The 14,413-nt window shown below is 40.1% G+C and overlaps 1 protein-coding gene across 1 annotated transcript in view; it reads right to left on the bottom strand.

Moving 5' to 3' along the window:
- The window catches only part of LOC142375061 (serine/threonine-protein kinase D3-like), a 63,282-nt gene that overhangs the window by 17,966 nt on the left and 30,903 nt on the right, over nucleotides 1-14,413 (bottom strand). Inside the window, exons 4-7 of the mRNA XM_075458980.1 lie at nucleotides 11,172-11,303; nucleotides 7,207-7,364; nucleotides 3,157-3,346; nucleotides 2,804-2,881 (exon numbers count right to left, since the gene is read on the bottom strand). Coding sequence (XP_075315095.1) covers nucleotides 2,804-2,881; nucleotides 3,157-3,346; nucleotides 7,207-7,364; nucleotides 11,172-11,303 — 558 coding nt within the window. The remainder of the gene's footprint in view (nucleotides 1-2,803; nucleotides 2,882-3,156; nucleotides 3,347-7,206; nucleotides 7,365-11,171; nucleotides 11,304-14,413) is intronic.

Raw genomic sequence — 14,413 nt, forward strand, 5'->3', positions numbered from 1 at the left:
GAGGTTCAGGATGTGAAAGATTTCACGGAGCTTCGTTTCTGTCGTTGGCCGTTAAAAGTTCAGAGAAATTAAAGTATAAATAACTACACATATATATATATATATATATATATAAATTTTTATTAGGGCTGGGCGAGTTAACTTGTTATTGTCGCGTTAACACGTTACTTATTTAACGCCGATAAATATTTTATTGCACATTAATGCAGGTTTTATTTATTTATTTAAAAAAAATAAAAAATAAAAAATTTTGGGGGGGGCTTTTGTGCCTTTAATTGGAAAGTTCAGAGAGACAGGAAGCAAGGGGCAGAGAGAGGGGGAACAACATGCAGCACAGGGCCCGCTGCAGCAAGGACTGTAGCCTCTTGTACATGGGGCGCCTGCTCAACCCACTACGCCATTATTATTTATTTTATTATTGTAAAAGTCTGCTGCTCACAGGCTTTTATTTTGTAAAAGTCTGTTGCTCACAGGCTTTTATTTTGTAAAAGTCTGTTGCTCTCAGGCTTTTATTTTGTAAAAGTCTGTTGCTCACAGGCTGTTATTTAGTAAAAGTGTGTTGCTCACAGGCTTTTATTTTGTAAAAGTCTGTTGCTCACAGGCTTTTATTTTGTAAAAGTGTGTTGCTCACAGGCTTTTATTTTGTAAAAGTGTGTTGCTCACAGGCTTTTAATTTGTAAAAGTCTGTTGCTCACAGGCTTTTATTTTGTAAAAGTCTGTTGCTCACAGGCTTATATTTTGTAAAAGTGTGTTGCTCACAGGCTTTTATTTTGTAAAAGTGTGTTGCTCACAGGCTTTTATTTTGTAAAAGTCTGTTGCTCACAGGCTTTTATTTTGAAAAAGTGTGTTGCTCACAGGCTTTTATTCTGTAAAAGTCTGCTGCTGTCTGCTGTGGAACAGGAAAAGAAAGTAATCTTTGGATCCACCAAACATGGAGAAGGGTACGGAACTTTTACTCGGCCATTTTCATTTTAAAGTTCTTCCAGACGGCGGAGTCGACAGAACCAAAGTCATCTGTAAACACCGCCAAGTTGAATTGTCTTCTCAGCGTAGTAGTTCCAGTCTAAAATATCACTTAAAGGCAAAACACACAACTGATAGCAGCAAGTCATTCAAGGAAACAGACAGTGGAGCGAACCCACTACGCCATTATTATTTATTTTATTATTGTAAAAGTCTGCTGCTCACAGGCTTTTATTTTGTAAAAGTCTGTTGCTCACAGGCTTTTATTTTGTAAAAGTCTGTTGCTCTCAGGCTTTTATTTTGTAAAAGTCTGTTGCTCACAGGCTGTTATTTAGTAAAAGTGTGTTGCTCACAGGCTTTTATTTTGTAAAAGTCTGTTGCTCACAGGCTTTTATTTTGTAAAAGTGTGTTGCTCACAGGCTTTTATTTTGTAAAAGTGTGTTGCTCACAGGCTTTTAATTTGTAAAAGTCTGTTGCTCACAGGCTTTTATTTTGTAAAAGTCTGTTGCTCACAGGCTTATATTTTGTAAAAGTGTGTTGCTCACAGGCTTTTATTTTGTAAAAGTGTGTTGCTCACAGGCTTTTATTTTGTAAAAGTCTGTTGCTCACAGGCTTTTATTTTGAAAAAGTGTGTTGCTCACAGGCTTTTATTCTGTAAAAGTCTGCTGCTGTCTGCTGTGGAACAGGAAAAGAAAGTAATCTTTGGATCCACCAAACATGGAGAAGGGTACGGAACTTTTACTCGGCCATTTTCATTTTAAAGTTCTTCCAGACGGCGGAGTCGACAGAACCAAAGTCATCTGTAAACACCGCCAAGTTGAATTGTCTTCTCAGCGTAGTAGTTCCAGTCTAAAATATCACTTAAAGGCAAAACACACAACTGATAGCAGCAAGTCATTCAAGGAAACAGACAGTGGAGCGAGGCTTCTACATAAAAACTACAGAAAGATGCTGATGTTAAAAGTGTGTTTGCACAACAAATGTTATGGCACTTTCATTCATATGGCAGCACATTTAAAATAAAGCTAAATGCTAAAAGCTATACACTACTTTTGGATTCATTTTTGGATTCTGCGTACAAATGTGATTAATCGTGATTAATCAGGGAAATCATGTGATTAATTAGATTAAACATTTTAATCGTCGCCCAGCCCTAATTATTATCTTTTTAATTGGCTTCTTATTTGGGATTTTATGAGTATATTCTAAATTTTATAAGTCATCTAAAGTCATTCACGATAATTTGGATGCAGACCTTCATTACTCTTTATTTCTTATAATAATTCAACTTTATAAATTCTTATCTCATTTCATTCATACTGCTACAACCCGACTATTCTCCCTCTCAGGATCGACCCTACATCACTTTATAGATTTTCTGAAGCAAACCCAACAGATCGGATGATAAAACTAACGTATTATCACCTGAATGTGGCGTTGGAGCTGCTTTAAGGTCATACGAAACAACTTTGCTGCACTTTTCCACTTACTGACATATCTGAAATCTTTATTCTGCGTCTGCCTGATGCTGCTTTAACAGCCGAGTCTTTAAAAACATTTCTGTTCTCATGTGTCTATGCATGAAATCTGCACGATATCTTTGAACTTATCTGGACTGCTGCTTGTTTTTAAATTCATTTAAATGATTTTATTTGTTTCTCTTTATATTATTTTATGTATTTTTAATGCTTCTTACACTCCCTGCTGCAATACTTTTATTTTATGTAAAGCACTTTGAATTGTTTGTACATGAAATGTGCTATTTAAATAAATTTGATTTGATTTGATTTAACATTTCTCATTTCAGACGATGAAAACGGTAAAAGTGACGCTGACTCACCCCCGTTAAAGTCCACCTCACCGAGACAGTCTCGAGGTACTTTGGCTGCACATCTCTTATGGCAGTTAAATTTACAATCTGAAGCAGAAAAAAAAAAGAACAAGTCGTTATGACAACCGTTTCCTTGGTTAATTCTACCTCACATGACTCAAAATAAGCAAAGTACATATTAATAAATGATTTTTCCTTCATTGTGGCCTTAAACACATTGATTATGCCAGAAATTGTTTTTTTTTTCTGTCATTTTAAAGCAGAACGAGCATCTTTGGAGCTCTGACTGAACAGGAAACTCAAACGTGTCACCTCAGCTTTGTTTCCTGTATTTTCAGGTATTAATTCGGACGTGTCGTCACCTTTGCACTGCAGCCCCTGCCGGAAGAGGCCCTTCAGCAGGCGTTTGCAGTACTGGCAGATGGTGGGACGGGTGTAGGTGTGGACGGAGAAGGTGTGAGGGACTTTGACCCGACCCAGGACCATCTTCTCCATCCAGATGGGACGGCCGCTCAGCAGGGAGTTACGCTTCCCAGCACCCAGGAGGGGGCGCTGTTGGTGGAGGGGAGAAACCAAGAGAGGGGAAGAGGATAAGATGAGAAAATGAGAGTTTTTATATCTAAAAATGAAAGTTTACAGGTTCAAAATAAAAAAAAAGGGCACGTGAGGAGAGAGTACAATTGGAATATAGAATAAAGACTCCAGTTTATTCAAAAGTTTATGAGAAAAGTGACCCAAAAATGGAACGCGAATTACTAATTTTGAGGGCTGAATATGATAAGCCGTCTGCTTCCAGAGCTGCTTCTAGTCTTCTGAAACTAAAGCAATCATTCGAAACCAAAACACCGATTACAACCATTGTATCCAATGGTGAAGATATAGTGGACCCTTTAGAAATTAACAATGCTTTTACTATAAAGAATTGTACGATACACTGGAAAAAAATCAAAGTCTTACCAAGTATATTTGTCTCATTTCTAGTCAAAATATCTCAATACACTTAATATAAGACACAACTGCCTAACAAGTACCATTTCAGCCAGATATAGGGACTTGTTTGAAGACAATACATCTGGAATATCTTGTTAAATGTCTTTTATTTGCCGTTTTTTCTTACTTATTTTTGGAGGGAGCATTTTTTCCAGTGTACTAAAGATGAAAGTTGGAATAAGTGTGATCATTCTTAACAAGATAAATATGGAATCCAACAAAGGTAAATCACCCAGTTATGTCTTATGACCTGATGGAGGGAGGAAATGTTCCTTTAAAGTTTAAAAAGAGGAAAAACTCCAGGCAGCTTATTTCTGGGAGTCAATTAAATCTTTTTAAAATCACAAGAAATGATTGAACATATTTCAGAATCAGGGGAGAAGCAGGAATATTCGTAACTTTCTGACCACACGTCAGCAACAACCCTGTGAGAAAGTGCCACATTGACCTTTTGTGGGAGTCCAGGTGAAGCTCACCTCCACCTAACCTTTTTATTCCTTTTTATTTTCATTCCAGCTTTTTATTTCTCCAGGTGCTCATATCTGACAATTTGGATGGAAAAAAAAGAATAAAAAACAGGAAACTTTTGCAATTCTCAGTCCGTTCTTTTCTGTTTTTACTTCTGATTAAAGAGGAACTGAAACGAACAATCGGGGTTCAGGAGGTTCAGCTGAGACACCAGATTTAGAGATTTGTTCCTTTTGTCGTGAAAGCCGAGCACAGATCGAGCCTTTTTCTATCCACCAGAACAATGAGCGTCCTTGTGCATCGTGGGGCTTAGAGGCCTCGTCCTGGCAGGAGGAGGAAGCATGTGACACAATGGGCCTTGCACAAGAACAGAGCGGTTGGATAATCCAGCTTCTCACATCACCGATTCCTCGTGTTTGTGGGACTGATTTCACGTCTCATCGCAGTATTAGAAACGTTAACTTGACTGTTTAAGATGTTAACTTAGTGGCCTTCCTGTGGAGTTTAGTCCAGATTGGTGTGTGTCAAACATGAAGCTTACATCACTGCACAGAGCCGCTGTGGCTGCTTGTTTAATTGATCCAAACAATCGCAGCCCGGGTGTGTTCAGGTCAGCTGCGTTTTAAATCAGGTCGGGTCCCCTCAGATCGGGTCTCTCTGCTCTGAGAACTGTTTGGACGCACATTGGGTCCCTTTACTTTGTTGGTCCCTTTACTTTGTTGGTCCCTTTACTTTGTTGGTCCCTTTACTTTGTTGGTCCCTTTACTTTGTTGGTCCCTTTACTTTGTTGGTCCCTTTACTTTGTTGGTCCCTTTACTTTGTTGGTCCCTTTACTTTGTTGGTCCCTTTACTTTTTTGGTCACTTTACTTTTTCGGTCCCTTTACTTTTTCGGTCACTTTACTTTTTCGGTCCCTTTACTTTTTCGGTCACTTTACTTTTTCGGTCACTTTACTTTTTCGGTCCCTTTACTTTGTTGGTCCCTTTACTTTGTTGGTCCCTTTACTTTGTTGGTCCCTTTACTTTGTTGGTCCCTTTACTTTGTTGGTCCCTTTACTTTGTTGGTCCCTTTACTTTGTTGGTCCCTATACTTTTTTGGTCCCTTCACTTTTTTGGTCCCTTCACTTTTTTGGTCCCTTCACTTTTTTGGTCCCTTTACTTTTTTGGTAGTGTTGCACTGATACCGATACTAGTATCGGGCGGGGCCCTGATCGGCACTAAAATTTTGGTATCGGTGAGTACCAACAAATAGGGTGCCGATACCATTTCCGATACTTGTATGACACTTGAACGTCTCACGACACTCACTACACTGTGTTGTGATCACTGTACAGCTATCGCTATTGGCCTGCTCCAGACCAATGAGAGCGGGCCAATAGCCGCTCTTAACCAATGCCGGAGCAGCTTTTTCTATGTGTGAGGAGCAAGACGTCTGGCGACACGGCACTCTGTCAGCTGGGGAGGGTGCCGTTGGCAGTCATCTAGAGCTGCCGGCGACGAAGACAGCTAACCAGGGGGAGTTTGCAGCGCGAGTGTGAGGAGGGGAGGCTGGGTGCTTCCTGTAGTCAAAACAGGGTCCACGATAGAGAGTGCTGGACCGGCATCACTCCCTGTGCGGTCCTGACAGCGCACTACCAGCTGACAGCCAGTTACCGTCTTCGCCGTCCAGCCAAGCCCCGGGGAGTTGGACGGCGGCACAAGCTCAGACCCCGGGGGAGGGTCTCGCCAAGTGGGCGAGTTAAGTATTCCTCTCCTTTTAACTTCGTGTTTTAGTGTTTATGTATAGGTCGGCCTATTGTTATGTGGTATTGATTGGTGGGGTTGCGTGGGGAGGAGTGACGGGTCTGTGGTTAAACGGGCGCCATATGCTGCAGGTTAGCCGCGTGTTTTGTGGTGTGTTGACTGTGTGCTGTTTAAAGCGTGCCTTAAAGCTAGTGAAGCTAGCCTGACTTGTAGTGGGTTTTCATTCCGTGTGCTGTGTTTAAAGCGTGTCTTAAAGCTAGTGAAGCTAGCCTGACATGTAATGGGTTTTCATTCCGTGTGCTGTGTTTAAAGCGTGCCTTAAAGCTAGTGAAGCTAGCCTGACTTGTAGTGGGTTTTCATTCCGTGTGCTGTGTTAAGGGTTAGTCTGTCGTGTGTGTCGCGACCAAGGAAGCCTGCGTTCCCAATCCTTCTCTCTCTCCATTAGATCGGAGCCCCCCACCCCATGTGTTTTATGAACTTGTAAACTAATAAAGATTTAACATTTTACAAACAGTGGTATCGGTATCGGCCGATACTGCACAGCCAGGTATCGGTATCGGGGCCAAAAAATGGTATCGGTGCAACACTATTTTTGGTCCCTTTACTTTTTTGGTCCCTTTACTTTTTTGGTCTTTTCGGTCCCTTTACTTTTCGGTCCCTTTACTTTTCGGTCCCTTTACTTTTCGGTCCCTTTACTTTTCGGTCCCTTTTTGGCTGTTGTGGGATAAATAAAGTATAATCTAATCTAATCTAATCTTTGGAGTCCTGGCCAACATTTTTAGAAGCTCCATCTTGTTTTAAGTGTCCCGAGATGTGATTTCCCTGTGTTGTTGTCATCTGCACATGCAGATAAGAAGTATGTGTTCATAAAAAGTTTGGTTTAGCCTGTGTGTGTGAGTGTGTGTGGACAACAGTGTGATGAAGCTGGTAAAAGTGCGTTTGCTCCAGTTAACAGAGTCTGACTGTGACTCTTTGTCTGCTGTTATGAAAGGGATGGAAAATCAACTGGTTTGCCTCCAGCCATCAGAGAGAGCAACAAAGAAATGAGTGTGAGGCAGAATGAAACTACCGGCTCATCGGTTGCACAACATACTATGGATCTGCCAACATGGCGAGCGTTTGTGCGTCTTCTTTCACATCGTTATGCGGTAGGAAACTTAATGTTTAATGAACTTAGTGAATGTTCGGAGCAGATTTCAGGTGGGGAACCCACCTCCTCCGGCGGCATCGGGAGGATCTCGGTGGACGGCGGCCGGGCGACGGACATGACGGCCCCCGGCAGGGACACGTTGGACAGCCGTCTCTTCCTCACGCCGCTGCAGTTGTTGGGGATCTTGAACGCGCAGCGTTTGTGGTAGTTCAGTCCACATCCTGCAGAAAAGAGACCTCGTTAGGTGTTACTTCATTCAGCCATTCAACACGCTCAGTTTGTTCCATTTTACTCTGAAGTGACACACTGGAAAAAAATGCCCCTCCAAAAATAAGTTAAAAAAAAACAACAAATAAAAGACGTTTTTGCTTGAAATAAGCAAAAAATCTGCCAATGGCACTAGTGAAAATCGGCTTGACAAGATTTCGTTAAATAAAATGTGATATTTAGGACTTTTGAGATAAAAGTGATCTTGAAATTAGCTTAAAAACCTCTTCAAATGAAAAAAAAAAAAGCTTGTTTCATGTGAAATATGACTCAAAACAATTTGTTTTCAAGACTTTTTCCACTTAACAAGATATTCAAGATGTATTGTATTAAAACAAGTCCCTATATCTGGCTGAAATGGTACTTGTTAGACAGTTGTGGCTTATATCAAGTGTAATGAGATACTCAATGAGACAAATATACTTGGTAAGATTTAGATTTTTTCCAGTCCAGATTCATTTTCATTTATTCAACACAACCTATGATGCCATCAGTAACGCTCAAATACTACAATAGGAAACTATTTGACTTAATTAACTCTTCTTTCTCCCAAAATGTGTGTAACCTGACGTCTTAACCGCTCACTCAGTGGGGTCACATGGCCCTGAAAGGATCGGATTATTGGCTAAATTACAATCCAATCAGACTGAGCTGAGCAAGGGTGATTCTCCTTGGATATCTGGCGGTGAATGAATGGGATCAGAGGCACAAAGCGTGTCATACCCCGGTATGATAGGTGGCGCTGTACCCATTCCAGCTGTTGCTAATAGAGCCACTTCCTGTTGACCTCTGCACCACCAACAACAACAACAAACTCAGGCATTGGAGAAAGATGGAGAACGCAGAGCCAGATGAAGCTACGTCCCTCTACATTTGGTCTGTGATGAGCTGCTTGTTGCACAAACTCGATGCCCAACGGAGCATTCTCCATCGCGTTGTTGTTTGTTTCTTTCTGACGGCGACAACAACAGGAATATCGTCTCCTTTGACTTCCGGGTCACGACCCCGGGAAAACATCTGGAGCATGCGCAGAAGGCAAAGTCTGATTCACCACGTGCTTCAGCGTCTACAAGCAGGTTTAGAGTGACTTTCAACCCAGTTATCTCTGGGTCTGAATCCCATCCGATCCAGTTCTTAGTCAGATTAAGGTGTCTACATGCACTTAATAACTCAATCTGATTGTAATTTAGCCAATAATCCGATCCTTTCAGTGCCATGTGACCCCACTGAGTGAGGTTAATTCTGATTGGATCCCATCCCAACTCGTCCCAACCTTCCACAGCAAAAGATTAGATCTGATTGGGTCTCATCTCTGGCGAACATCTTTCGTCTCATTCTTTATTAGTTGACACTTTGTCATATGATAACTATGATAACTCGGCATCCATCATCCAACCAATTTATACACCCTGCAGAGGACAGGACCAAATATCTGATGCAAAATTTAAAAGATAAAGATTGAAAAGTTCAGATTTTCAGCACAGATTCACCAGATCTCCCTTAAATTCTTCCCGAGTTTATCTGATTTCTGCCCTGATTAAATCAGTTTTACAGATGCTGGGAAACACAAACGGCTTTGGGGATCCAGGAAAACTTCACTGCAGGTAAAAAGGTTGTAGGTTAGGACAGCTGCCAGGATTATTCTGAGGGATGGGCTGCTGTAGACAAACCTTTGGATCCTTGTTGGTCTCATAAAGTCTGATCCCATTTATTTAGATAAATATCAGAATGTGGACCAGCTTTTCCCTTCTCAAACACGTTATGTAACCTTTTTCTGTGCCGGCTACAGTTACGATTCGCTCCGAGGCGACCTCGATCACAACATTAAAGACGAGATCCTTTGGGAAAAAAAAAAAAAAAAAAAACAGCTGCAGGAAGTCGGTGAAGACATCCTGCTGCTCAGCGACTGCACTGGAAAAAAATGCCCCTCCAAAAATAAGTAAAAAAAACAACAAATAAAAGACGTTTTTGCTTGAAATAAGCAAAATAATCTGCCAATGGAACTAGTGAAAATCGGCTTGTCAACATTTCTTGAAATAAGATGTGATATTTAGGACTTTTGAGTTAAAAGTGATCTTGAAATTAGCTTAAAACCTCTTCAAATGTAAAAAAAAGCTTGTTTCATATGATATATGACTCAAAACAATTTGTTTTCAAGACTTTTTCATTTAACAAGATATTCCAGATGTATTGTCTTCAAACAAGTTCCTATATCTGGCTGAAATGGTGCTTGTTAGGCAGTTGTGTCTTATATTAAGTGTAATGAGATATTTTGACTAGAAATGAGACAAATATACTTGGTAAGACTTAGATTTTTTCCAGTGTGCTTTGATTCGGGCCTGAAAACCAAGCGTGTTGGACGTGTTCCCGGGCGACGATGAGGCAGAAACCCGAGACGCCGCCCTTCACAACCTCACCGAAAGCAAGTCTTGATTAAAACAAACACATGAAATCATGCCGAATCAAAGCGGAAACCTCTCGTTTGTAAGAGGGACGGAGGTCGGAACAAGTTTCATGCGCGTTGAGGATCGATTTTCAGCTTCCCATCACTCCTGTTTACGCTCCCCTGGCATCACTTCCCGTCATAAAGTTTAATGAACAGGAAGCTCGCTTTAATGCCCAGATATCCTGACCATCCATTTCTGATGATTAAAATCATTGAACTTTCTCCAGGTTGCTGCACAGCTTTGGACGGCAGGTGACGAAACTGTGTTAAGTTGACGTGGGAAAACTGAGCAAAACAAACTCGAGAAGCATGACGTGGGTTAATAAAAACAAAGCTGTAAAAAAAAGAAGACAAACACTGACAGATGCTGCTGCTTTATGTAAACAAACTGGGATTGGACAGCACGCCATTCCTGTGTTTTACCTTTTGGTTTGTGCACTGGAAAAAATGCCCCTCCAAAAATAAGTAAAAAAACAACAAATAAAAGACGTTTTTGCTTGAAATAAGCAAAAAAATCTGCCAATGGAACTAGTGAAAATCGGCTTGTCAAGATTTCTTGAAATAAAATGTGATACACTGGAAAAAATCAAAGTCTTACCAAGTATATTTGTCTCATTTCTAGTCAAAATATCTCATTACACTTAATATAAGACACAACTGCCTAACAAGTACTATTTCAGCCAGATATAGGGACTTGTTTTAATGCAATACATCTGGAATATCTTGTTAAGTGAAAAAGTCTTGAAAACATCTTGTTTCGAGTCACATATCATATGAAACAAGCTTTTATTTACATTTGAAGAGGTTTTTAAGCTAATTTAAAGATCACTTTTATCTCAAAAGTCCTAAATATCACATCTTATTTCAAGAAATCTTGACAAGCCGATTTCCACTAGTTCCATTGGCAGATTTTTTTTGCTTATTTCAAGCAAAAACTTCTTGTATTTGTTGTTTTTCTTACTTATTTTTGGAAGGGCATTTTTTCCCAGTGTATTTAGGACTTTTGAGATAAAAGTGATCTTGAAATTAGCTTACAAACCTCTTCAAATGAAAAAAAAAAAGCTTGTTTCATGTGAAATCCGACTCAAAACAATTTGTTTTCAAGACTTTTTCACTTAACAAGATATTCCAGATGTATTGTCTTCACACAAGTCCCTATATCTGGCTGAAATGGTGCTTGTTAGGCAGTTGTGTCTTATATTAAGTGTAATGAGATACTCAATGAGAAAAATATACTTGGTAAGATTTAGATTTTTGCCAGTGTGGCTTCATTGCCCCAAAGTGTTCCCGCTTTAATGGGCTATGCTGGGCTTACCTTCACATTTGAGGCCCTGCCTGACGAGCCCCCACAGCATCTCCCCGCAGTCGTCGCAGAAGGCCGGTGCTTTGTAGGAGTGCACGTACAGCGTGTGAGGCCGGATCTGAAAGTCCTCCTGAGTGGCGAGAGCTGAAACACAGAAAGGAGCCGTCACAAGTCCCATCCCAAAACCTGGAAATGGGTCTTAAGCAGTGGGTGAAATGGGTGAAGAGGCAACTGAAAAACCAGTCGTGAGCAGGGCTTTCAAACCAGCTCCGTTAAACAGGTTCAGTCCAGAGGAATCAACTAAAATTCAAGTACCTTTCAGGCCTTTTCATGAGGATATTAGGTATGAAATGCAGCCTTCGGGGAAGGAAAATGTTTGTCCCAACTCGGTGGCCTCTGGCTGCAGAGACAGTACGCTGGAAAAAATGCCCCTCCAAAAATAAGTAAGAAAAACAACAAATAAAAGACGTTTTTGTTTGAAATAAGCAAAAAAAATCTGCCAATGGAACTAGTGAAAATCGGCTCGTCAAGATTTCTTGAAATAAGATGTGATATTTAGGACTTTTGAGTTAAAAGTGATCTTGAAATTAGCTTAAAAACCTCTACAAATGTAAAAAAAAAGCTTGTTTCATGTGAAATATGACTCAAAACAAGATGTTTTCAAGACTTTTTCATTTAACAAGATATTCCAGATGTATTGTATTAAAACAAGTCCCTATATCTGGCTGAAATGGTGCTTGTTAGGCAGTTGTGTCTTATATTAAGTGTAATGAGATATTTTGACTAGAAATGAGACAAATATACTTGGTAAGACTTATTTTTTCCAGTGTAAAGCTTCTTTAAGAAGAAATGGATTTTCTAGAGCGACTCATTTCAAGACAAAAATCGTGAAAAAATTGCTCATTTCAACTATAAACATGCTTATAAAGAAGAACATTTGGCCTTAAACTCAACAGGCTGTTTTTCCCCATCGTGCTAATCTATTAAAATAAACTAATCTAAACAAATGCATATTTTCTGTTACCTTCTAGATAGTAAAGTAGTTGTGAAAAGTTTTGATTTTATCCCACAGAGTGTGTGTTTTTTTTAAATAAACAGGATCAGTCGTCTTTAGTCTTTCCATTGTAAAGTATATTGGGACGGTTTGTGTATTATTGGAAACACAAATACACTCTTATCTGAAGAGCAAACGAGATAAGGGAGAAGAAGCAGTAAAGCAGTGACCTACTGAGCAGATGGAAGAGATTCAGAGCCGTAAATCTGAGGATAACACACGGTGTTACAGCGTTTATTTAAGCCAAACACACATGTGCTTCAGTTATTTCCTTTAACATTATGAGGAGTTATTGTATCTTAAATACAAAATTTAAAGAAGATTTTTACATTTAAGCCAGAATACAACTAAGAAATCTACCGAATGTGCATCTAATATTTCAAACCTACTGCACTGGAAAAAATCAAAGCCTTACCAAGTATATTCGTCTCATTTCTAGTCCAAATATCTCATTACACTTAATATAAGACACAACTGCCTAACAAGTGCTATTTCAGCCAGATATAGAGACTTGTTTGAAGACAATACATCTGGAATATCTTGAAAACAAATTGTTTTGAGTCGGATTTCATATGAAACAAGCTTTTTTTGACATTTGAAGAGGTTTTTAAGCTAATTTCAAGATCACTTTTAACTCAAAAGTCCTAAATATCACATTTTATTTCAAGAAATCTTGACGAGCCGATTTCCACTAGTTCCATTGGCAGATTTTTTACTTATTTCAAGCAAAAACGTATCTTATTTGTTGTTTTCTTACTTATTTTTGTAGGGGCATTTTTTCCAGAGTGTATCCTTTTATCAGTTTAGCTTCTGACTCAGCAGGAATTTAATTAAAGGAATAAAAAGCTTCTTTTTACAGCAGTAATCCTGACACACAGTCAGGAAAATGTGCTAATTTAGGTAAACCGACTTCATTTACATGTATTTTAGTCTCTTTTACAGCATTTATATTTCATGTTTGCACCCATTTCCCGCATCTGGTATGTTTTTAATATAAATAACTGCATTCGGCACAAGGATTTCAACCATTTTGAGCCGATTTAAACCAATTAAAGGTGCCGTTCAATGAAAGAAAAAAGCACTAAAGCTTGTTTGAGAGGCAGCGTGTACAGTAACAGTAAGAAGGAAACGCCGGCTGAGCTCTGCAGGGTTCTGCAGCAGGAGTCTGAGGAGGAAGCGGTCGCTGGTTTGCACCCTGTGGTGCGGTTCGGGCTGCGACTACGTTTACATCCCTTTATGCTGCTCTGCATCTGGGCGTAGGACGACAAGTCGGTTTAGTTTTTACAGCCCAACACGTTGACATGACGCAGGAAACGACAATCCTTATACGCATTATTGTGGGTTGACCCGGAGTCAACGAGATCTGGGACGACCTCGTCGCGCAATCTCAGAGGTTGAGATTACCGAGAGCAACGAGAGGAAGCCGAGACAAAACAAACAAGTTTAAACACAGCTGCTCTCAGATGTGTTGAACAGAGATGGGGACTCGAGTCACTGTGACTTGGACTGTGTTTGAAACCGCATACTACATACTCATCGATCAGACAGTATGCAGAGCGTTTACCCACAATGCATTAAGCCGAAATCAGCCGGCCTGAAGCTGATTTCTCTTAAGCTCTAAACTCTGTAAACTTTAGCAACATTTGAAACATTTTCAGGTGAGAAAGTAGTCGTTTAGATCCCCAACGTGTTGAAAACCTGACAAAATACCGGCTATTTACAATTTTGTTCCCACGAATTCGGCGCTACTAAAGCTAGCCGCAGTGAGCAACGCACTTCCGGTTATTTTCACAAAATAAAATACCCGTTGCCTTTTATCATAGGGAAAGCCATTACCATACAATTGGTGCTTTTGTTTTGGAAACAGGAAGTGAACCTACCCTCGTTGTAGCTAGCTTGAAACTGCCGTTTTGACAGGAAATGACGATCGGCGACGTCACGTTACGTTGCATCTTGGGTAGTTTGAGTATGAGTAGTAACCTCATGATGCATACCCAACATTTCAGAGAATCTAGTATGCATCCGGGAACTTCTCGCTTACTCAGACTCGCATACTAACTCAGAAAGTTAGTAGGAGAAGTATGCTGTTTCGAACACAGCCTTGGACTCGAGTCGATTCGAGTCGCTGTTTTGATGACTTGTGACTTGACAAAAAATAAAAGACTTGAGACTCGACTCGGACTTGGAAGTTAAAGACTCG

This window comes from Odontesthes bonariensis, chromosome 24, assembly GCF_027942865.1.
Source record: "Odontesthes bonariensis isolate fOdoBon6 chromosome 24, fOdoBon6.hap1, whole genome shotgun sequence".
Taxonomy (NCBI): domain Eukaryota; kingdom Metazoa; phylum Chordata; class Actinopteri; order Atheriniformes; family Atherinopsidae; genus Odontesthes; species Odontesthes bonariensis.